Source organism: Protopterus annectens, chromosome 2.part1 (genome assembly GCF_019279795.1).
Source record: "Protopterus annectens isolate FY-2018-M chromosome 2.part1, PAN1.0, whole genome shotgun sequence".
Lineage (NCBI taxonomy): Eukaryota > Metazoa > Chordata > Ceratodontiformes > Protopteridae > Protopterus > Protopterus annectens.
Window position 1 is genome coordinate 1708432594 of NC_056729.1, and position 24137 is coordinate 1708456730.

Here is a 24137-nt window from a genome sequence, read left to right on the forward strand (position 1 = left end):
GAGATGAAAGCTCTGATATATTCATAGGTTCATGGGTAGAATAATGACTGCCAGGAACGTTTACAAGCCTAGCCATGCAATACAACCCAATTGTGTCCCAATGTATCATGGACATTTTTTAGGAGAGGGTATGTTAGTTATGAAGTTGCTAAAGGTTATGTCGGGGGGGAGTCAGTCTTGGGAGGAAGCCTTCACTCTTCAGACTCTTTATCATTTTTGGATTTCATGGCCTCTTCAAATCCTAACAGACAATGCTGCAGTCATGTGGTATATCAACAAACGGGCAGGGTGCATACTTGCTGTGATAAACTGGGAATTTGTAATTCATCACAATGTTTATCTCCAAGCTGTGTACATTCTCTCACAACTAAACTGAATGGCAGACAACTTGAGAATTCAGTGCAAGGCATGAATGGATGCTGGTCTTACTTCTGATTGTCCTTCAGCGGGGATCTCTCCAGATGTAGCCCTTAGCATCCACTCTGAACAAGTAGCTAAGACTGTTTTGCACCACAGCTCCCAGCAAAGAAAACTTGGAAAAAGGACATCTTCTTTTATCCATAGGAAGGGAAATTCCTGCATGCATTCCCTCCCTTTCCATCCATCCCATGTCTTCTCTTCCATCCTTCCTTCACCCTTGTGATCAAACCACACCGAGCATGGGTAAATCCTGTGATGCACATACCCACTTGTGGGTTATTGCAAAATAATATAGAAAGGCTGAATCTGCCACTACAGAAGTGCAGGTTCTGCAGCAGAAAAACTAGTTAATATTAATTAAACACATGAACGAACTGTCAGGGCAGATCCTAAAAATGTTTGGCTGTTCATGTACACATTTTTTATGTAGATACATAGATTCTGGCAGCAGATTATGACTGCTTCAACATCTTCTCTCCCCATTTCCCACCCTTCTCGATCAGATGTCCTAGTTAACTGATACCTTTCACTTCCTCACAGCTAAATCACTTTACCTTATGTTATATATACCAAAAAGGTAAATGAATCTCACTTTGGTTTCTTTGCTTAGAAACAGAATGAAGTGATTCAACCCTAAATGTGTCCACATTAACCAAAGCAGTGTAATCAGACAATGCACACCTGCCTTCAGACAGGGCACATTATTTTAAATCAGCTTAAGATAAACATGAACCTTTATAATGTCCATGCCAGAACACGTTTTCCATTCAACAAACATTAATAATAGGATCTAAACATGTACAGCCTGAGTGTCAATTATCACTGGCTATACCTGAACGAATTAAGCACACTTATGCACTAACCATGAAAGGGCAATGTTGCTTGCATGTTGATTTCTGAATCCCTAGCGGAAACTGTAGCACTGATGAAATTATTGAATCAACTCAACTGCTCTACCTATAACAAAGCACAGTCAACAGTATCTACATGTAAGCAATAACCTTCCCCACTAAAAGGACTCCCATTTAGCACAAGCAATTTTGCTAAGTTTGTGAATATTTAACAAACCAGAAGAACCAGATTCAGATGCTGAAATGGAAAACCAAAAGAAACTGTAATATCTAATAAAGAGGCATGCATATTCTTATTACTAGGAAGCATAACAGCATAGGGGTTTTCTTCTTGTTTCTTAATGAATTTATTTAAAATGCCTGTCTGAACTGCCTTTTTTAATTGAAACAATCTTAATATATTGAGACCACCATTACCAGTGACTTTAAGAATTTACAAAATACCAAACAAAGAAAAGGAAATGCGTAAACAGTCTAGTTTTTTTTTATTATGTCAGTATTTCCTTTGTTTCATAATGTTGTTAACTAAAATCTTTCTTTTGCTGTGCTATTTATAGTAAGGGGTGCCATGTGAAATGTTGACAAACTGGGGTAGTGGAACATAGAGCACCTTTTCTAAAAAAAAAAAAAAGGTGATTGTTTCCTGAAACATTTTTTACAAGATAGTCCAGGCAGAATCCATAAAAGTCTTGTCTTCAAAAAAGAATAACGCTGACAGGATGCTATAGAGGTACCAGAATCTAGAGGGGTACAGCCTCAAAGTTTCAATCAGCCAGTGGGTAAACTGCCTAGTGTTTGAAAACTGATAATGGACACTTGGTCAAAAATGATTTTGTTGGTTGTGGTCTCTGCAAACGGGAAGATCTTTTTTTCCCTCTATGATGCAGTAACCTTGCAGCTGAATAATTAGGGGAATGCAGGGGACACAGTTTTCCATGGGTGTGTGGGAAGGTTTTGTCCCGTCAAAGGAAGGAAAAAAAAAACAAAACAGCTGATTGTGTTGGCTCCATGGGATACAGAGATAAAGCCATAACTATGATCCAGATAACCTTAATTTGATTACTGACCCATGTACTGGCGTAGCAGTCTGAGCTGGGATAGAAATAACAAAGTAAAACCTGCTCACCTCTCCGAAGGGTGGGAATGTTATTACAGGATGCACAGTCTGCATATAATCTGAGGCAGAGACCACAGATGGCGAGAGCTGTCTGCCACTGAGAGGGCCTCAACTGGTAGTATTTCTTACAGTAGCAGGTGATAAGCCCTCACAGCACCACACTGCACATTCAACCTTTGGGACCTTGTAGGGACATGCGTGACGCAGACGTGCATGCAGCAAAACATTAAGGCACAAGGAAAAAGCCCTTTTGGGTTTTGGGGTTGACATAATGGTTAAAGTGTTTACACCACAGACACAAGGTACTGAGTTTGATTCTTACCTTTGAAAGGGATACTGACTAGGCTTAGTATTGCCCACAAGGGCAGTTAATCCAGTACTTACCTATGAACCAATGACCCTATTAACCCTCTAATGGCTGCCTTAATGACAGCCATGTCATAGTCCTGTTTTAACCTCATAAAGGATAATAAATGGATTCTATCAGCCATAGTAGTCGCTTGAATGACATAAGACAGAAATGTGATAAACCTGGACCCCACCCCCAAAAAAAGCAAAATCCCCTAAAATTCTGTTGACTTTTATTTTGCTTAACCTTCAGTAGTCATTGTAAACAAGTATGCTACTTTGGTTGATAATGCTAAAACATCTTCTGTTTAATGTGAAACACGGATTGATGATGAAAAAAATCTGCCTATACCATTGAGTAGTAACATCTGTTTTCATTTGGAATCATTGTTGCAGTTATTAAATTAATGTTTTTTATCTGCATCACATTTCTGAGAGATTCTAATCTCCATTCCTCTCCCTATCCCTACAAAATCTTCAACTTTAAACTTTGACCCTACCTTACCCTACCCATGGACCAAGTTGGAGCTTTCCTAAATGGCTCTATTTTAGACAAACACGGGTTACAGGGGCTGTTGCTTGTCTGCCTAATACAACAGAAGCTGAACACCAGCTATGTTTTTTTCCCAGGGGAACAGCAAGGATTTGGGGGGAGGTTCGTATTGCCATACAACCCCATGATGAAGGACGAGAACTAGCCCAACATACAGTAAAGACTAACTGGTGGCTGACCTTGGGGAAAGGAAAATACAAATTTGCAGGCTGAGGGGAAGAATGAAATTTCCCAGAATATCAGGCTGCACTGTAGAGGACAGGAAGAAATGGAAACAGATGATCTGTTATGGCGACCCCTAACGGGAACAGCCAAAAGAAGAAGAAGAAGATTAGCCTGCACTGCATGAAGACTAAGTCTGAGTCATGGAGAGAAGAAAATTAGGGATATATTCAAAACTTCTGCCTCACCTTCAAATGATGGCCACAGACTTTTCTTCTCTAGCCTGCTCACACCCAAAGACGTGTCAAGGTAAATCACATACAGAGACACAGACAAATGCTCACACCCCCAACAAAATGATGTGGGCAACTCATGATCTCAAGAAATAAGGAGAATAATGCAGGAAGAAGGAAATAAGTGACCAGAATCGAAATCCTCAAACCATGCAAACTGTATCAGAATTAGTACACACCAGCATTGTCAGCAATTACCAGACCATTTCTTCTCTTTGAATAAATCTTTATAGCAAAGAACCTTCTTCTTCTGAGGGCATGTATAAAAGGACTCCTCCAATCTTACTAGCAGTAAGAGTCCATTCATATGTGTTACCTAGATGGTCCATTCATGTGTTACCTGGATGCTACATTCATCTTTGTTAAATGGAAGGTCCATTCATATATGTTACCTGGATTAAGAAATCAGCAACTTCCTAGCTCCTGTACTATCATTTCCACTTATTAAGTTAGCAAGCAGTACGATCTGATCGCATCATTTATTGTAACAGGAGTAGGTTGTTTTAAGAAATGACCTGCCAAATTACACATGGCTAGCCAGTGTCATTCATATTTTCTGTCCATTCTATCCAGGCTGCCTGCAAAGGTAGTAGGGAAAGTCATGCCACTTTCTGTCACGGTTTCTGTTGTTGCTGAAGCTTTCTAATTTTTTTCACACTGAGCGTGTATTACATCTGCTCTAAATCACATCACTGGATTTAGTCCTGGTCACCACCATTATGTACATGAACATTCTTGCAGGAGAAATTGAGCAGAAAACTGGTAGTATGAAAGATGCTGACAGCAAATACTGTCCAGTGCAGGAATACTTCCTGTAGGCGCCAACAAAATGAAAAAATGATTAAATGAAATGCCACGTGTAAAAATATTTATGGTGCAAAAGAAGATAAGAACAAAAACAAAAGCTTCTGTTTGCCACACACTTAGCCGTGGCAATTACCTCAGTTTGTTGCACTGTCTATATATTGTACCTTGTGTATCCTCTTAAAAATTGATATACTTAGTAGATCTAACCCAGACAACATGCTGGACAACTTATAACCATTCAAAAAGGTTTCAGGAACTGTCATCATATTCTGTTTCAAAGTTACTTAGAGGTGATTTCTGTCTTAACTGTAAGATAGTGTCTGATCTAGTCCTGCTCGAAAGCTCACAGCTGGAACACACCTCTGGGGGAGCTAACACTAGACTGTGTAATTTAATACGAAAATAAATAGTGATAATACAAAAAAAGGATAAGAGATGCACTAAACAACACTTGTACTTTTTCTTTGAAACAACAGAAACACTGAAAGAAAGTGGCATAAATGTCCCTACTACCTTTGCAGGCAGCCTGGATAGACAAGACCAAAGTTAGAGGGAAACATATACAAGAACAAGCATCTTTTATAGCAAGAAGAAGTTGAGTATTAACATTTTTTTAAAATGGCAGCTTTGTTTGTAGAGAGCTCTACAAAACAGATGACCTGGGTCTAGTTTGGATTGTGGACAATGAAGGAGCTGGCTGGCATGGAAGAAGAGGAATAATAAACAGGTTTCGTCTCCTCACCATCTTTTCTTGACCAAGCTGGAAGATGGTGACACACATGGCTGGAGAGTGTTTCTTTCCAAATCCCTGGTAGAGACTGGAGGATGGACAGATGCACCTGCTTACAAGGAGGCAAAGCTTCTTAAAACATTATTCACGGATATGTCTATCCTCACACCTCACCCTGCACTGCCACCCCTTGAAAGTTACTGGGGTTAAGGGATATATGGAAAACCCTCCTTCATGATTGTCAAGATGACGACCTCACCTTAGTATAGCTGCAGCTGTCACTTAAAAGGTCAGAAGGTGTAGAGGAGAAAAAGGGAAGTAAAAATTTGTTTGTTTTTCTCAGATAACCTTTACATACAAAAAATAGCAAAATATGGTTACAATAATGAAGCTTTTAAAAGAATAGTAGGTCACAATCTTTACAACTGACTTCACAAATGCTGCAAAGCCATACCTGACAGGTACAGCATTATTAGTTTACTCATTATACAGTAGCCAACATTTCACTCTTCATCAAAGGAGGACATAATGGATAAGAGGAAAGTATTACTTACAAATTGTTGCTGCAAATAAATAAATAAATAAAATAAAATAAAACACTGATTATGGCTACCACTCCTACCAAAAGTGGTCAGGCTTTTACAGTTCCTGACAGTGACAGGGCCTTGAAAGCTGAAGTAGTCATGAAGAATCAATGGTTAAGTGACCAGAAACCAGAAGGAAAGCAAGCAGGATGTCAGAAAGTGTTGGGGAAGGACAAAACCACAGCAAGAGGGAAATGTATACAAGAGTAATTCTTCACTATCAGTTACTAGGAATACAACCACTTAGACTGCATCCTCTAATAAGGTGCATTGGGGGCACTTACGTCACGTCCCTTAATAAGGTGCATTGGGGGGCACTTACGTCACGTCATGTCCCTTAATAAGGTGCATTGGGGGGCACTTACGTCACATCCCTTAATAAGGTGTGTTGGGGGGCATTTAAGTTGCATCCGTTAATAATGTGCTTAGGGGGGGCACTTAAGGCACACCCATTAATAAGGTGTGTTTGTGGTTAGAATGAGACACTCTTATTATCTGTGTTTCTCAGAAATTCAGTAATAAGACCTCTGTGTTCATTTGTCAGTCCATGCAAAGTTCAAGGGTTTGACTAACATGCTCTCTCTGAATCTCATACTGTTTTACATGCACATGACTTATAACAGTACACCAGACCCACAAAAAACATATGCATCCTCTGAGTAATGCTGTGGTCAGCAAAAAGGATCCAAGAGAAATCATTAAAAACATGTTCACAACAGACCACACTCAGAGAACTAGACCCCTTCCCCTAAAAGAAAGTGACAGAATGTAAACATTTTCCTGTTAAACCAGATACCCCACTTTCTTCAAAGAAAAAGTACAAGTGTTGTTTTGAAAGGGTTTCATATAATTAATACAGGGAAATTACATGTCAATTGATTATCCAGTAATAAAGGGTATCTTGTGAGACAGCAAAGATTATGAGTATTTCCAGTATTAATAGAATTTTAACTGACATAAAAAGCATTCAAGGATAGTTTAGCTTCCTGTTGCGACTTAGTTCATATGCATGTCATGAATAACAACATTGTAGTGTATCGTGCATGTTTTTTTTTTAATTAAATTTGTGCTTTATGCTACAGTATCCTGCTATTTTTCCATTCTTTCTTTTGGAGTTCGCTCAACAGAATGGCAAAGTTCAGAGAACATGGTTGACACAAGAGCAGCTGATATGAAATCATCAGTTGGCAATCGTGTTTACTTAACATCGGTAAGATTATTGGGAGTGCCTATCAATATGTTGAGAACTTGTAGGGTTAAGATTTACAAGACGCATAACAAACAGATCCTCCAAAAATCTGTAACACTCAGACATCCAATTTGATTACACATATACAGTAAACATACAGGTATGCATCATAACTTTCTATTTCATTGAGTTATACCCTTGGAAACACTGTTGGCAGCTCTGTTATGAGCTTTCATAAAAATCACCGCTGCCATCTCTGAAACGATTTACTGTTATACTTTGATGTGTGAAAAGTGGGTTACTGACATGTTTCCTAAAGTGTGCAACTCGTGCGCTTTTCAAACAAGTTGGAATACTGTTGCATTACAAAAGGGCACAGATGTGACATGTAAACCCCCAAAAGTGTTTTGTATGTGATGAAATTAGAGCTGGGACCAACTTTATTAAACACTTGAATACTTTTACCTGTTATGACTGTATCCTGCAGTTGTAATCAGTAATTTAACTGTACATGGCATGCAGTAAACTGAACTTTTTAAACAGTGATACACTGTGTTTCTATAACCAGATTATCTGTAATTAATTTTTGCTTATATAAATGTCTTAAAATATGATCCCACTGGGATTTAGAAAGGCCATAAAATGCATTTTCATGCTATGACATATTTATCCCTGGGATATTATTTATAGTTTTTTAAACCACTTCACTTGTTTTCATTTATGCAGAATCAGTAGTCTTTGTTAACATGTCTATGCAGCTAACATCACAATGGCTTACCTGGTTCTGGACTATTAGATGGTTTCAGTGCTGCAGCAGCGAGTTTTGCCATCATGGGAGAGATCAAGCCTTTGCTAGCGGATATTCTTTCCATAATAGAATTGGCTACTGGGGATGACACCGTTGAAGGAATGCAGCTCGGCACAGTAAGAGAAAGTGAGTCTGTCGCAGTTGCTGCAGTACTTGAAGAAATGGCTGACATCAAGTTAGCTGCATTAGCAGGGAGTGATATGGGAACTCTGCTGGGAATTATGGGGAAGAATGGATTTGATACTGAAAGTGCAGTGTTTGGGAGTGTGAGCGTAACAGGGATAGTGCTAGGAAGTACCTGAGACATCAGTGCTGGTATCTTAGTTACAGGTGGAACAGTGGTTGTGGGTTTTGCCATTTGAGTTGAAGTGATTTCTGTTGTGGGTGTTGGGAGCACAAGAGACACAGATGATTGCTGACTTGTTGGTGAAGGGCTTAAACTTGAATTCCTGCTGCTCATAGCAGAAAAGTCAATGAGATCATCATTACTGGAGTCCTCCTGCTCATCTTTTAAGCCCAAGAGGGATGATGACAGGCCCAAAACACCAGAGTTACGGATGTGGCGCCTCTCATGTTTGCGTTTATGGGAGGTCATCTGACTTGTTGAGGTAAAGGTGAAGCCACAGCCTGTACGAATGCAGTGAAAGTGATTGGTCGCCTTGCTGTACACGCAACCGTCATACTTGCACTCCTCATACTTGTAAAACTTCTTGAAGCCGTCCTTCGCATAGGCATCATCTTTGATGTGGTAACTCTTGTGCTTCTCAATGTCACATTTATTTTTAAATGTGAACCTGCATCCAGAGCGCCTATAAAAACAAAGGATGAAAAAAAAAAAAAAACAAAGTTGCATTTCAGTAATGAGCAGTACTGGTAGTTTTTATAGTTGTGTTCCTAAGTCTAGAACCTCTGCAAAAACATAAACCCTGCAACTCTCCCAGATAAAAAAAAATAAAAAATTCTTGACTTATTGTAAACACCATACTACAGTTGATTATGGGCTAAGTAATGGCTCTATCACTTGTACAAATAACTACCATCTTAAGTAAATTACAAAAGTCATAGGTCAACTTTCTTAACTTGAACAATAAATATAGACAAGGCAACATGACACCAAACTTTACATGGCTTCTTTTTTGAAGGAATGTGAACTCTAGGAAGCTACTTGCCAAAAAGAAGCAAAGAGCAGTAAGGAAGCCTTAAATTTGGACAAAAGGAGGTGGAGCTCCAGGACACTTTATCAGATGACATGATGACGGCCATGAGCAATACCAGATGAAAATTTGGCCAATATATAAACTGGAAAGAGGAATAAACAGCAAGACCAAATCAACGAATCAAGAAAACATTGGGGGCAGCTACAATTAGCAAGTCTTACAGACTTCATGAGTAGAGAAATGGAAGCATTTGCTTTCCCTGACAGAATAATAGGGATAGTTAGGAGGAGATATGATGGGTCAGAGGCAACAATTAAGCTGGGAGGGTTTCCCCTCCAAGAAGCTGTATTTGAATAGGGGAACTAGACAAGGGTGTTATTTTTACCCTTTGTTATTTGATTTATATTTAGAGACATTTGTGAAAGCAAATAAGGGACTCAAATTCAGGAATATAACTAGTATGAAATCAAGAAAAGTTAGGTTTATTTGCAGAGCACATTATTATTCCAGGAAAGGACATTTCGGTGTTCTCGAATATTCTGAGACAGTTTCAAGAATTTTTGGAATATAAAATGAATGAAGATAAAACAAAGGCAATAGCAGTAAACTATGTAAAAAAAACATGAACTGGTTCAGCAATACTCAAACATACGGATACATGGCAAAATTAAGCATTTAGGTGCATGGATTAAAAAGAATTATGTGACGACAGCTACGGATGTGTGAGAAGAGACAAAACAAAAGAAAATACAAAAACTGAGAAACTGGGAGCTCATGATTATGGGTAGTATTGTATAGTAAATTACAAGCAATGAAAATGTTTTAATATCTTTAGTCTTAAATATAGAGGTTAGGCATGTTTTTATCAACCAGAGGAGAACTCAGGGAAAATAATTAATAAACAGTTGAAATAATTTATTTGGGAAGGAATCAGAGTAAGAGTTTAGTGGGATAAAGCACAACCTGGATAACTGTATGGGGATCAGAAACTACACCCCTGGGATTCCACTTATGTCCCTGCTGGAAAGTGGCATAGGGTGCTGACTTGTTGGAACATGGGCTAAATTCTTGGGTAGGCTTGTAAGGGCCTCAGGGCCAATAGCCTGGTAACTTCCTATGATCCTATAAGTTGATTCTCCCCATAGACAAATGGGGTTCAGGTTTGCGTGATTTAAAGGGGGTACTTTAAATCAGTTGAGGCTCATGCACATAACTCAAGCAGAGGGTTAAAAACAAAAGTGAAAAGGGATGAAGATGATGAAATGGGGAGTCGTTGGAGAGATACAGACAGGCTAGGATTTTGGAGGCTAGTCTTTAAGAAGAATAACAACAACCACACAGATACTATATTGATAAAGCAGCAGTAAGTATTCTAAGAATTCCAATAGAGTGGAAATGGAGAAAGGATATTTTATCAATAGAGATGGCTGCAAACAGGGGTATAGAAAATAAGCAAAAGGGAGGTGGAGTTTTACTGGAAGAAATTAGCAAAGGAACTACAGTATTAGGAGCAAATAATTCTGGAGAGAAAGGTGATGGGGGGGGGGGTTCAGTCTAAGTAGAAATCAGGATTGTAAGGCTAGTGACTGACTTCTTTATATGGAATTAATAGAGTACAGGCAAACAGAAAATAAGGAAATAAGGGAATGTTAAGTGAAAGAGCAGCTCTGTACAGTTTTTAGTTGAGATAATAACAGAAACAACTGCTAAAAAGGGAATAATTAGTAAGGTGTATAAAACATTGCATAATAACTATAAACTTGAGAAAAGAGAAATAAAGGGAATTTAGAAAGCATCACTAATTCTAAATATGCAACAAAGTCCAGAACGTTTAGGATTCTTGTATGAAAGTGTTTGGATGTGTATTTTCATGTACCAGCAAATTCCGAAGTTGTAATGTGGAAGGGAAAGGTAACTGGAAGAAGGTTTTTTGGAAATATAGTTAGCAGGCAGATTTTAAAAATGCCTTGCAGAGATCTTTGATAGAAATGTTGTGAGAACAAGCGGCTGTATCTAAGTAAATGATTCTTTTTGAGCTAGCTATAGAATCTGAATTGCCTAAACACAGTGAGGCCTTATTAAGTTTAATGCTATTAGCTGCCAAACAAGTAACTACTTGAAAATGGAATTCAAAATCTAAACCAACTGTAATTGAAGTACTGAATCCTGTAAAGGTGATAAAAGAACTGGAGGTGGGATCTTAGGAAAAGGGAAGGAGCGAATTTTATAGAAATAAATGGAATTTGTGGGAAAAATACATGCAGAAGGAGATGTTGAGGTTTAAGAGAAGGCAGGAATTGAACAATGTATGCAAAGCTGGAGTGAATGGAAATTATTAAAAAAGAAGATGTATACGTAAACTGCATGGCAATAAGACTGGAAACTGTTTCAATGGTTTGTTTTCTTTTCTATTAATAATTCTAAACCCAAGTTACCATTTAAAATGTAATGATTTAATAAACATATTTAAAAAACAAGGCTTTGGCAGAGTACAGGTAAGTCAGAACACTGAGGCTGATAGGTGGTCAGTATAATCTGGGATCAGTGCTTTCAAGGGCTCAAGGTTGGAATGGATTTAGAAAAATTAAAAGCAGCTAAACATGGCAGCTCTTTCCAGATGACAGTTTTATAATCTATAAAAGACTCGAAGTAAGGACCACTAGGGAAGAAAAAAATCTCTCCTGACTGAGAATTACTGACAATAGTTATACCTCTGATGTGGATTTATTTCTCATATGTATTTTTTTGGTGCTTTTTATCTTAAAAGGTTGTAAATGTGTTATTTCTGAGGTTGTTAAAAGTAATAGCATTTATCTTTTTTTTTATGAATGCAACAATCCTTTGGTGCAGTGGGTGCTATTCGCTGGAATTTTGACCTGAGGTTAAAATTGGGGCAAGGTTCTTCTCAGTTCTAATTTTTCCATTCTTCTAATTTCCATACATAAAATGCTAGGAACAGACTTCCTTAACCCAGTGGCTTCAGAAATGTCATGGTGCAAACAAAAAGGCTATTTTTGTTAAAACATTGGCCTTTGCGTAAAAAAGTAGCCTACAGTAGCTTAATTATTTTTCTAAATAGTTCAATAAATAAAATTATAAAACTCTAATATACTCTCTCTCTTACATCTTTGGATTCCAGTAATGTGCTAACAAGAACTAAGACTGGGAATTCTAGAAAGTAAGAATCACACAACATTAAAAAAAATCCGTTTCTGCATCCTTTGTGAAATACATTACACTTTATAGTTTCAGACAGCTCTGTACCTGCAATGGAAGTGAGTGGTCTTCTGTCCATAGAACTGACAGTCCACTGTCCCGCAATCTTCAGTCGCCCGGAATCTCTGGAAGCCATCATTAATTAATTGAGTGTTCTTCTTGTGGAAGTTCTCATGAGTCATAACATCAGATGTACTGGTATAAACCTTATTACAGCCCACCTGTAAGGAGCAAAGTACTTGAGATGTAAGTAAATATTAGGCACCATGACAATTTAGTGAAAAACAAAGTAACAATTAGGTGCATTCAGTCATGCACTACAGATCTATTTTTCCAAACAGACATGAGAAGATAAAATTGTAAGTGTGGAAAATACCATGTAGAGATTGTGGTGACTGTAGTCACATTCTGATCACCTTCTCGATTTGACCCTTTTTAGAGATTGTGGTGACTGTAGTCACATTCTGATCACCTTCTCAGTTTGAACCTTTTTAGAGATTGTGGTGACTGTAGTCACATTCTGATCACCTTCTCGATTTGACCCTTTTTAGAGATTGTGGTGACTGTAGTCACATTCTGATCACCTTCTCGATTTGACCCTTTTTAGAGATTGTGGTGACTGTAGTCACATTCTGATCACCTTCTCGATTTGAACCTTTTTAGAGATTGTGGTGACTGTAGTCACATTCTGATCGCCTTCTCGATTTGAACCTTTTTAGAGATTGTGGTGACTGTAGTCACATTCTGATCACTTTCTCGATTTGAACCTTTTTAGAGATTGTGGTGACTGTAGTCACATTCTGATCACCTTCTCGATTTGACCCTTTTTAGAGATTGTGGTGACTGTAGTCACATTCTGATCACCTTCTCGATTTGAACCTTTTTAGAGATTGTGGTGACTGTAGTCACATTCTGATCACCTTCTCAGTTTGAACCTTTTTAGAGATTGTGGTGACTGTAGTCACATTCTGATCACCTTCTCGATTTGAACCTTTTTAGAGTTTGTGGTGACTGCAGTCACATTCTGATTGCCTTCTCGATTTGAACCTTTTTTCCTCAATGTCAGTGACAGTAAATATTTTTGTGTTTGGAGCAGAATTTATTTTCACAACTACTGTTACCTGTGTGATAATGTTTCTTTATAAAAATGCATCTTTCTTCTAACTCACACTGTTCACACAAAGGTTTCTTGACCCCAGTCATCTTTCTTAGTTATCAAACGAAGGAGGGAACAAAATAATAAAGAGAAAACCAAAAATAAATACACCAAGGAAACCAAGTACCTTGAACCCTATTCTGAAGCATCAGTACTCATTTGATCTCTGAGTCATTCGCAGTCAGATTCAGAACTGCCTGATGCTTGTGGCTGAATGGGACACTACTGCTAAGAACAGGGTTTAGCAGAAGCAGGTGATGAGTTCTGCTGTCCTCTGATTCCAGGTGACAGTGGTCCCACCCCGTAGGACTGAAATACCACCACAAGTGAATTTGTAAGGTACACAAGAAGCAGAATTCACAGCATTCTTACATGCTTACATAATGCTGGTCAATGCGAGCATCAAACTGGGCTTAAAGCTGCAAGATATTCAAACTGCATGCTGTTGTACAGAAAAATTGATTCTACAGTACAGACATACTGAAATATTATCAGGACTACTGCTACCCACCCAGCTGTGACATCAACCAAAGCTTACCCACTGTCCCCTTCTCTGTTTCCTTTCCTTCCACTCTAACTCTGCTGTGTAATCATGTTGTTTAAAATAACTGAATTTTCTAACTCAACTCCAGGTCTAGTAAGAAAGTAAGAACTGCAGGCAACTCTCCTTGCAGCTGTCACTCTGACAGCATCCGAAAGGAACAAACAGTACACTAGTGAAAATTAAATAAAGAAAGAAAGAAAGAACAAACAAAAAAATAAAATAGTACACGTCAAGTTACCTGGTGTATTCTGAATGACTTATTTTCTTCATTAAATACTTGTTTTTGGAATTAACAATGAATTGAAAGGCAGACAAGGGGAAGGAGAACAGAGTGTATTTGCTGGATCACTGTTCTTCAGGCTTGGCCATTTACTAGGAAGCCAAGTGCCAGACGTAATCTAGAGCTAGTGTCACTCTACGATCCTTTGTAAAACCATCAACGTGCAGTTCTGGCTCTTACTGTTGAACTCTTAATCTGCCTTAAATCACTACTAAATACTTACATCTGCAAACACAGCCTCAGCCTAGCCACTGATTAAATATATTCCATAAGGCAAAGTCGGTAACTTTGCCATATTGAGTCAAACAATGGAAACAATGCTGCTGTTTAAGATTAGTGGCTTAATGCTGGATCATGTGATCAGTGCCAATACCTGCATGATCTCAAAACTGCTGAAGTCATGATTAAAACACGTAATAACAAACAGACTGTTAACATAAAAAATCTAAATCTTCGACTTTTTCCAATATAAAAGAGCCCTCACCCATGACACGTTGAAAATAAGCAGGCACAAAGAATTAAACAAAACTGTTAGAGGATCATTTGCAATGAAGCACTTGGTGCTAAAGCATGAAAAATGTCAGCTTCATACAAACAACTAACTGAATTTCGTCCATGCCAATTATGGACAAAAAGGTCTTGTGTATTCTGCTTTACAAATGATCTCTCTTTAATTATAAATTTACATTAGGGCACCTTTTACAAAGTGCAGCAGCTACTCTTAGATGGCAATTTACTGATGGGGAAAGAAACAAATTTTCCATATATAGAAACCACTCAGGATGGGCTATTAAATGCAGCTTCCGAAGCCATGTGCTTTTTCTCCAGTTTCTGTTATTTACTAACGTTTTGTAAACTCAGTTTGCTTGCACTTGTCATAAGCTGTAATTTCCTGCCTCTTGTACTTTTACACAAAAGTGCTGCATTAGCTGATGTGCAGACCTGCTTGCATTTTTTAGACTTCTTTATCAAATGTTTACCTCACTCACTTCCCCCTTACTATTATCAAACAAATCTACAGATTTCACACAAGTAAAAATACAGATGTGATTACTGATTCAGCCTTATTCACTCCCCATTCAAAGTACTCCACAGACTTCAAGTACATTTATTTGCAAAGTTATCCTCCCCTGTACTGAATGGGCCACCGCTTGCCTAAGATCACACTCTGCTGTGGGCAACCATGACAAAGGGTCTATCACAGACTGGTCTTCTCTAACCAAATGAAAACAGATTCCATGAATGACAGCTTATTAATAATGACTCTATCTACAGGGATCACACCTAAAAGGCATTAATATCTTCCAACTGTTTTGTACAACTGGAGATTTTACTTCAAACGGGGTAGTGGGTGACAGACACAAATCTTCAGTGTTTACAAACATAATCAAACCACAAGAAGAAAACATTTACTTAGTGGCCTATGTCTCTTATTTTAAAATAATTTTAAGGGTTGCTGTGCATGGATGCTGTCGAGAGGTGCTGTAGTTTAGGTTTTTTCCCCATAGCACTAGGATATTATGCTAAATCATAACCTCTAGTCAGTGTCTGGAGTTATGTCTTGCAGTTTATTCTGGTTTTCTTCCACCTTCTCAGAAATATGACAAATGGCTAAGCAAAACTGTGTACATACATATATTTTGCATTTATACTTGCCCTTGTGGACTGGGTCATGGATAAAAGGGTCTGAGAAGGATCAGTTATCTTATCTAGTAAACACCTAAACAAATATTCCTGGAAGACAGCAATGCAGGAGGGAATGGCAGTGCATTGCAAGAAACCAGCAAATGACAAGGAAGACTGCAGAATCGTACACTCTAATCACATGACTGGTGTATTTTGGAGTTGCATCTTTTCTTAAAGCATTATGTATGCACTCATTATATCACCATTACAGATTTCCTTCATGGCTGCACCTGAGATTGTCTTTTTAGGAATTATAATTAAGTATAAGTAACCAGTTCCCTATAGATTTTCTACAGGATTTTAAATGTTTACTACTTCGTGCTGCGCTACCTACTTATTTTGTAATCAGAAATATCACTAGGAAAATGACAGGTAAGGCGGGCTTAAGTAAGGGGTGCCAAATCAGATGGAAAAGGGGGGTACTGGCAGCTACAACTGAGTGTACCCTATAGTCACATCTTCCAGATCTCTCTGAATCAGTGAGTGTTCTTCAACACCCTCCCATAGTATTCCCGTAAGAGTGTCATGTTCAGTCCCAGCCTCTTACTCCAAAATCCAGCCTTGTTCCCAACCAATCTATACAGCTAAAGCTGTATCTCTATATGCCCTAACAACCATGCTGTATGTCTGTAGGCCATAACAACCAAGCTGTGTCTCTATAGGCCCTAACAACCAAGCTGTATGTCTGTTGGCCCTAACAACCAAGCTGTATGTCTGTAGGCCCTAACTACCAAACCTTTTTTTTTTTTGTTAACCGGGAAAGTCCGACTTGGAATGAAGCCAATTTTCAGCACAGGCCCAGGGAGAAATGCTCCAGACACATGTCTTTGTAATGTGGGAGGAAACTGGAGTACCCAGAGAAAACACACACAAACGCAGGGAGGACATGCAGACTCCGCACAGAAGGCTCTGCAGCCAAGAATCGACCCAGAAAACCTCTTGCTGTGAGGTGACAACACTACCTCTGCACCACTGTGCCATCCAAGGTATGGTCCAGTCCAAACTGTATGTCTCTAGGCCCTAATGGCCAATCTAAACTGCTCAAGCTGTATCGCTATAGGCCCTAACAACTGTGCTGTATGGCTGTAGGCCCTAACAAACAAGCTGTATGCTTATAGGTCCTAGCAATCAAGTTGTATGTCCGTAGGCTCTAACAACCAAGCTATATGGCTGTAAGTCCTAGCAACCAAGCTATATGTTTGTAAACCCTAACAACCAAGCTGTATGTCTGTAGGCCCTAACAACCAAGCTGTATGGCTGGGATTGGAACCCATAATTAATGGTAGCAGTACATGGTATATTCATCACCAAGATTGTTTAATGAAATCTTGGAAAGTGAGAGGATGCCTGAGGAATGGAGAAAAAGTGTTTTGGTACCGATTTTTAAGAATAAGGGTGATGTGCAGAGCTGTAGTAACTACAGAGGGATTAAATTAATCAGTCATAGCATGAAGTTATGGGAAAGAGTAGTGGAAGCTAGGTTAAGAAGGGAGATGATGATTAGTGATCAGCAGTATGATTTCATGCCAAGAAAGAGCGCTACAGATGCGATGTTTGCTTTGAGAGTGTTGATGAAGAAGTATAGAGAATGTCAGAAGGAGTTGCACTGTGTCTTTGTGGATTTAGAGAAAGCATATGACAGGGTGCCTAGAGAGGAGTTGTGGTATTGTATGAGGAAGTCAGGAGTGGCAGAGAAGTATGTAAGAGTGGTACAGGATATGTACGAGGGTAGTGTGACAGCGGTGAGGTCTGCGGTGAGAGTGACGGATACGTTTAAGGTGGAGGTAGGATTACATCAAGGTTCAGCTATGAGCCCTTTCTTATTTGCAATGGTGATGGGCAGGTTGACAGACGAGATCAGGCAGGAGTCCTCGTGGACTATGATGTTTGCAGATGACATAGTGAGAGCAGGGAACAGGTAGAGGAGACCCTGGAGAGGTGGAGATATGCTCTAGAGAGAAGAGGAATGAAGGTCAGCAGGACTAAGACAGAATATATGTGTGTGAATGAGAGGGTGGATAGAGGAATGGTGAGGATGCAGGGAGTAGAGGTTGTGAAGGTGGATGAGTTTAAATACTTGGGATCAACAATTCAGAGTAATGGTGAGTGTGGAAGAGAGGTGAAGAAGAGAGTATAGGCAGGATGGAGTGGGTGGAGAAGAGTGTCAGGAGTGATTTGTGACAGACGAGTACCAGTAAGAGTGAAAGGAAAGGTCTACAAGAGGGTAGTGAGACCAGCTATGTTATATGGGTTGGAGACAGTGGCATTGACAAAAAGGCAGGAGTCAGAGCTTGACGTGGCAGAGTTGAAGATGTTAAGATTTGCACTGGGTGTGACGAGGATGGACAGGATTAGGAATAAGTATATTAGAGGGTCAGCCCAGGTTGGAAGGTTTGGAGACAAAGCCAGAGAGGTAAGATTACGTTGGTTTGGACATGTGCTGAGGAGGGGTGCAGAGTATATTGGAAAAAAGATGCTAAGGATGAAGCTGCCAAGTAACAGGAAAAGAGGAAGGCCTAAGATAAGTTTATGGATGTGGTGAGAGAGGACATGGAGGTGGTTGGTGTGACAGAGCAAGATGCTGAGGACAGGAAGACATGGAAACAGTTGATCTGCTGTGGCGACCCCTGACGGGAGCAGCCGAAAGAAGAAGAAAGAAGTACATGGTATATTCATCACATGCCAGTACCCAGCAATCCATGCCAAAACATAGTGGAACACAAAGCACTGGTGTCATTTCAGCAGCTGTTCCCACCAACTACTACTACTCAGAGGGGCAAAGTGACTCAGTGCCACACTATACCTTCCCCCAATGGGAAAACAAGCCATTAGTGTACCAGGCCATCTTTTTACCCACCTCCTCCAATATCTGTTTTCTACTCATTAATCTAGACTGCCAGTAGAAGCAGCAGCAGTCAGAGATAAACCTCTACACCAGCAGTTCTAGCAAATGGTTTACTTGAATTAACTGAACAGAATCAAAAGAAAACAAGATGCTTCTTTAAATATCATACTGAAAAGCAATACAGTCAGGTCAAGCATTAGAAAACTAGTCCTCCAGGTGACCCTTAACATAAAATACACAAAGGATAAAAACTGAACTGGTGCCATGGTGGATAACCATTGTAAGGGTTCTGGACACATTGATTCTGCCATATTCCCTACCATTGTCAATAAAAGACTTGTAGTTAATAAATGAAAAACAACCAAGCTGTTTACATGAAAGTGCAGACTGGACAATTGCTTATTGACAAACACTGAGATAAAACTTTTTTTTCAAAACATGAAACAGGATATAATAACCAGTATTAGCTTTTCATAACAGATACTGAACAAAAACCAGGTTTACTGTGCAGAAACAAAGGTATGTCAGAGAATGTAGATCTTTCACATCTCTCTCACTTGTGTCGCTGCCATCTAAGGGCCCTGCCGTGTAAATTACCTGCATGCAGTGGTAATGTGTGCTTTTCCCATTTAAGTGACAGCCGTGGTAGTACACGCTACAATCATCCAAGGGGCTGAAGCGCATGAAGCCATGCTGCAAAGAATTGTCACGTTTCTTGTGCATGTTGTAATGACGAATCACATCCTGCTTACTGGTAAACCTCTGAAGGGAACAGCAGAGACACAAAGACCACAGAAAGACAAAAATGAAAACTTAATTAGTATCTACAGGTGACATAATACTACAACACAGCCACGCTGGCAACAGACATAACTTCTAAAAGTATCTGGCAAAATTGAGTTGTTCTGGATGCCAGAAAAGTAGTAAAGTAATAGAGAGTTCACATAAGTGAAAAACCATAGTACTGATGCCATAATTACATCAGTACATAAGTTATCAGCAATAATTAAGTTCTATAACAAGGAAAATGTGCAAAATTGAAATTACACAGTGCATTTTATTTTAGTTGTGTTTGTTAACTGGGGTAGTTGACTGATCCACAAGGGCCCATTTCAGCTACAGACTGGAAAATACAGCACAGGTATGACAAAATATAATACAATGACATAACAAGCCTATCAAAAAGACATTTGACACAATACAGCAATACAGAATAGCAACCATGAGTTAAAAACAGTCTATAATAACAAAAGAGGCAAAATATCTATACATATATATAAATACGTTAAGACTAAAAATTCCTAAGTCGGACAGTAAAGTAGTTCTTAGTTTCAACTGCATATCAACGTTTTGTTGGTATTTTTACCTCAAAATTAGTGACATATGATATAAACAAAAAAACCCAAACCCTCCTTTGTAATGTCCGTATTGTAAAACCATAGGCCTTTATTCCTAAAGTTTAGCAGAAATCCAAATCAGGGTGCACATCTATGTGATCTCCTTCTCCATACTCTGCCCAACTACACTTCTAAAATGATCTACAGTATTCATCTTTTAACCATGTCTACCAATTCATGCACAGGTTATGAACATCACCATTTTTATTACCAGTGCTCTAATTTTTTACTCATTGTGTTTAACAAAGCAAGTCAAGAATCTGAAGGACAAAAAAACTTTTTTTATTCACTATGCATCTCACCTACTGGCCCTCTGAGGCAGAAGTAATAAGCCAGAATAAAGTTTCTGCCTGTGTCTGTGTGAGTTTTCTCCAGTTATTATTCCTTCCCACATACCAAAAGACAGTCTATATTACAGGATTTATCCTTCGTTTTCTGGTGGGCCATATCTGAAAAGGACTTGCCACTTCCTGGTAAATTCCTTAAAGAGTTCACTCACCTGGTTAACAACAAAATTTTAAAAATTTGCTTGAGACTTCAATAAAATATTTACTTTACTTTTACTGAGAGGTAATGTTGATGCAGTCTTTAGGTGAATAAATATTTTTGAAGTTTTTGCTTGGTATTACATACCAGAGTTTATACTGGTCCACCTCATTCTGAATACTAGAAAAAGCAAATGAAGGGTAAAAAGAAGCAAAGAAAGGGCAGGAAGAAGCAAAGGGGGCAGAAAGAACCACAGGAAGGGTAGAAGGAAGCAAAGGAGGGGCTAGCACAGAATTCAGTGGCAGCTTTAATTAAGTCATAAACTAACAAACAAAATATAGCACAAAGGGTCATGCTATCATGCAAACATACAAACTGGCTAAAAATAAGCAAGTTATCAAGCCCACTGGACTCCTTCAGCTATACCTTCTAACCTCTAACTGTCATTAAAATCCCACCACAATTTGATATAGCCTGCATAGATTGTATTGAACTAATAAGGGGCTAATAATGAAATATACAGGAGAAGGAAAGTGCTTGCATTGCTTTGTTTTCAAGCTTTGCTTACATTGGTGGAAACTGTAGTCCATTGAATGCACTGCAGAGGTGTCCTTTTGGCAAGACTTTGATCCCAACAACTTCCATCAACACAGGCAAACAGAAAAATAATAGCATGTCAATAACAGTCGGGTCTTATTTTTGTAGTAACATCAGTACATCATTGCAGAGTCCTGGTAATTAATTTAGTTGTGTCAGGGATCTCTAGTTATGTTTATAAGGAACACTTCCCCACATTGGGTAAAACATAAACTATCCTCTTCTGCCATGTTCTGTTAACATAAAATTCTTCTTCCGACATCATACCAAAATTATGTTGATCTGTCAGCCATCTCCATGGTATAAAGGCATAAAGCCCATACTTTGGCGCTAAAAACATGGAGCTCATTAATGGCCTGGGCACTAGAGAAGCTGGTACGGGGAAAGAACAGAAGTAATAAGGCAATGCCTACTTGCCTATATCAGCTGGAGGTAAGGATGCATATGTGCAGGGTGCATTTTCTGTGTTGGACTCCACAGGGGCGACTAGATAACTCACATAAGTAATAGTTTAAAGGAAAGCATGGATTTCTGAAGGATTATGTCATTAACAGAAGGAGATAACACACACCCTCTTGCAAAACAGAAACCCGTCCATCACTTTTCACTGGTAAATATTTTACAAAAATATAAAACACATGATATTAATATACACATACATCTATGTCAATATATATCTAAATATGTATATGTGTATATATATATATATATATATATATATATATATATATATATATATATATATATATATATATGTGGAGTCCATACACTTGGTCGAAAATGATTCCAGGCATTGCACTTCACTGAAAGCTCACTTGAATGAAAGCTCACTTGGTTGAAGTTCATTTGGTCAAAAATGGAATATAGCTCCTGCCCCACTGCAGTGCTACCCTGGAGTGAGAATATTAAATAAGGGGGGTGTGGGTAGCAGGTATTGTTGAATTTCACAGCAGTTTTTGACTTTACAGTTTTCTTGGGAAGGTGATTCTTTGAAACCATTCTATTAAAAAAAAGTTTCATATCCTCTCTTAGACAATGTCTGTATTCAAATACTGACCCCTTGTTTAACAGGTCAGAGGCACAGAGATGGAGCTGTCTTTTTTCCAGTGTCACAGTACACTTGGCCAATTTGTCATCACATCAGGTTCCCTTTGAATGGTGGTGCTGCGGTAGCGTTGTCGCCTCATAGCAAGACGTTCTCCCATTCGATTCTCAGCTAGAGCGTCTTCTGTGTGGAGGCATACGTGAATGGGGCGTGCCTTCATTGAAGGTTGTGCATCAGGGCTGGTAACCCGGTACATAAAAATCCAGTACCAATCATTAGCGGACCGAAGTTCCGCTGTGGCAACCCCTAACCGGGAAAAGCCGAAAGACACAAACATCAGGTTCCCTTTGAAGTATTCGATCTGCTAGCAGATGCATGACTGTTAAGCTAATTTACTATTACTCACTACAGAGATGTACTAAAGTTCTTAAAACAAAGCAATTTACACTGGAGCGCTTACCTACATTGCACCCTCTTAACTTGCATTTTCCCCATTTTCTCATTATCTGTTTTTTGTTTAGCTATGTTTGTAAAGCTATCTCAACTTATTTTCATTCACCTATTAACCCATCTCTAACAAGGAATCACCTTTTCTGGTATACTAATATTACACCAAGGTGGTTATTCTCTCCCTCTCTCTTCTCAAGGAGAATGCATTTCTTGTAATTCTAAAGTGAAGTCAGTCAAGGCATATGGGTAGGTGTTGCATCTACTGAAGGGTAAGGAACTTAGTATTTCTGACTCATGCAGCCACCATCTGGATGGAAAGAGAGCTACAAGTGTTTGGCATATAGATCACTATTGCAGTAACCTAAGGTATTTGAGTTCTGCCCCTCTTGGGACCATCTAGCTTTCAAGGCTTTTTGGGATATTTCCAATTGGGGCTATGTTACACTATAGAATGATGAAAAGAGCGAACGCTCTTTCATCGAACTGTAAAAGTCGACAGCACTAAACAGCGAAGACATGGAACATCGATTTTTTTTCCCAGGGAAAAAAATGGTGGGCCGTCTTCGGGAGTTTGCCATTTTCCCACTTTGGTGCGATCTCGGAGTTGGTATATTTAAGTAGGAGAGTGTGCATTAGAGGTTGGGGGGGGGGGGGGGTGAAGCCCCTCACTTTATTTTGTGTTTGAATTTTTTTTTTTTGCGGAGCAGCGATTGTTTTCCCTGGGGAAAAAAAAATCTTGGTTCCTTGTCTTCGCTCTTTAGTGGTGTCGACCATTCAAGTTCGATGAAAGAGCTTTCACTCTTTTCATCATTCGATAACGTAACGTAGACCCTTTCCAACTGATCTTCTAGTGTTTGACAGGAGCTCCATAAAAAGAATTAGACTCCAAATCTCTTCAACGCTTTTCCACCGAGAATAAAGGGAAGCAGGCACCCCGAAATAATAAGGCTAAGAAACAAAATCAACAGTAAACTATAGACATAAAAGGGTACATACATCAAACCCTAGCAAAATAAAAATAAAAGAAAGAACATGTAAGATGAATAGGGCTGGGGGAAGGGATGGGTACTGCAGCGGGGATCTGTTAAAACATATACTTATCCAATTGTGCCATGTTAGGCATACAGATCACTGTTACAGTAGCCTAAGCTATTTGAGTAGATTACCACAGCTCAGAAACCAAGGGAGGAGAACAATAAAGTAAGACTCTAGATCTCCTGCAGAATGGTCCTAGCAAAGCCTGTTCTGTGCCTGGAAGAGGAATCTAGTTTGTAGTGTTTTGCAAAGGTATGTACAGAGAACCAGGCTGCTGCCTCTAGAATAATTCTAGAGTTTACCCCTTCTAGAAAGCTACCAAAGAAGGCGAAGTCCTTGTGGGATGGGCCCTATCCCTGTCTAGAAGTGGCTTACTGCACT

At 39.0% G+C, this 24137-nt stretch overlaps 1 protein-coding gene across 3 annotated transcripts in view; it reads right to left on the minus strand.

Moving 5' to 3' along the window:
• Positions 1 to 24137, minus strand: part of CASZ1 (castor zinc finger 1) — a 668840-nt gene that overhangs the window by 142287 nt on the left and 502416 nt on the right. For all 3 annotated transcript variants that reach the window (XM_044063158.1, XM_044063159.1, XM_044063157.1), the window contains 3 exons: positions 19344 to 19508; positions 12284 to 12456; positions 7833 to 8671 (listed from right to left, as the gene is read on the minus strand). In XM_044063158.1, coding sequence (XP_043919093.1) covers positions 7833 to 8671; positions 12284 to 12456; positions 19344 to 19508 — 1177 coding nt within the window. The remainder of the gene's footprint in view (positions 1 to 7832; positions 8672 to 12283; positions 12457 to 19343; positions 19509 to 24137) is intronic.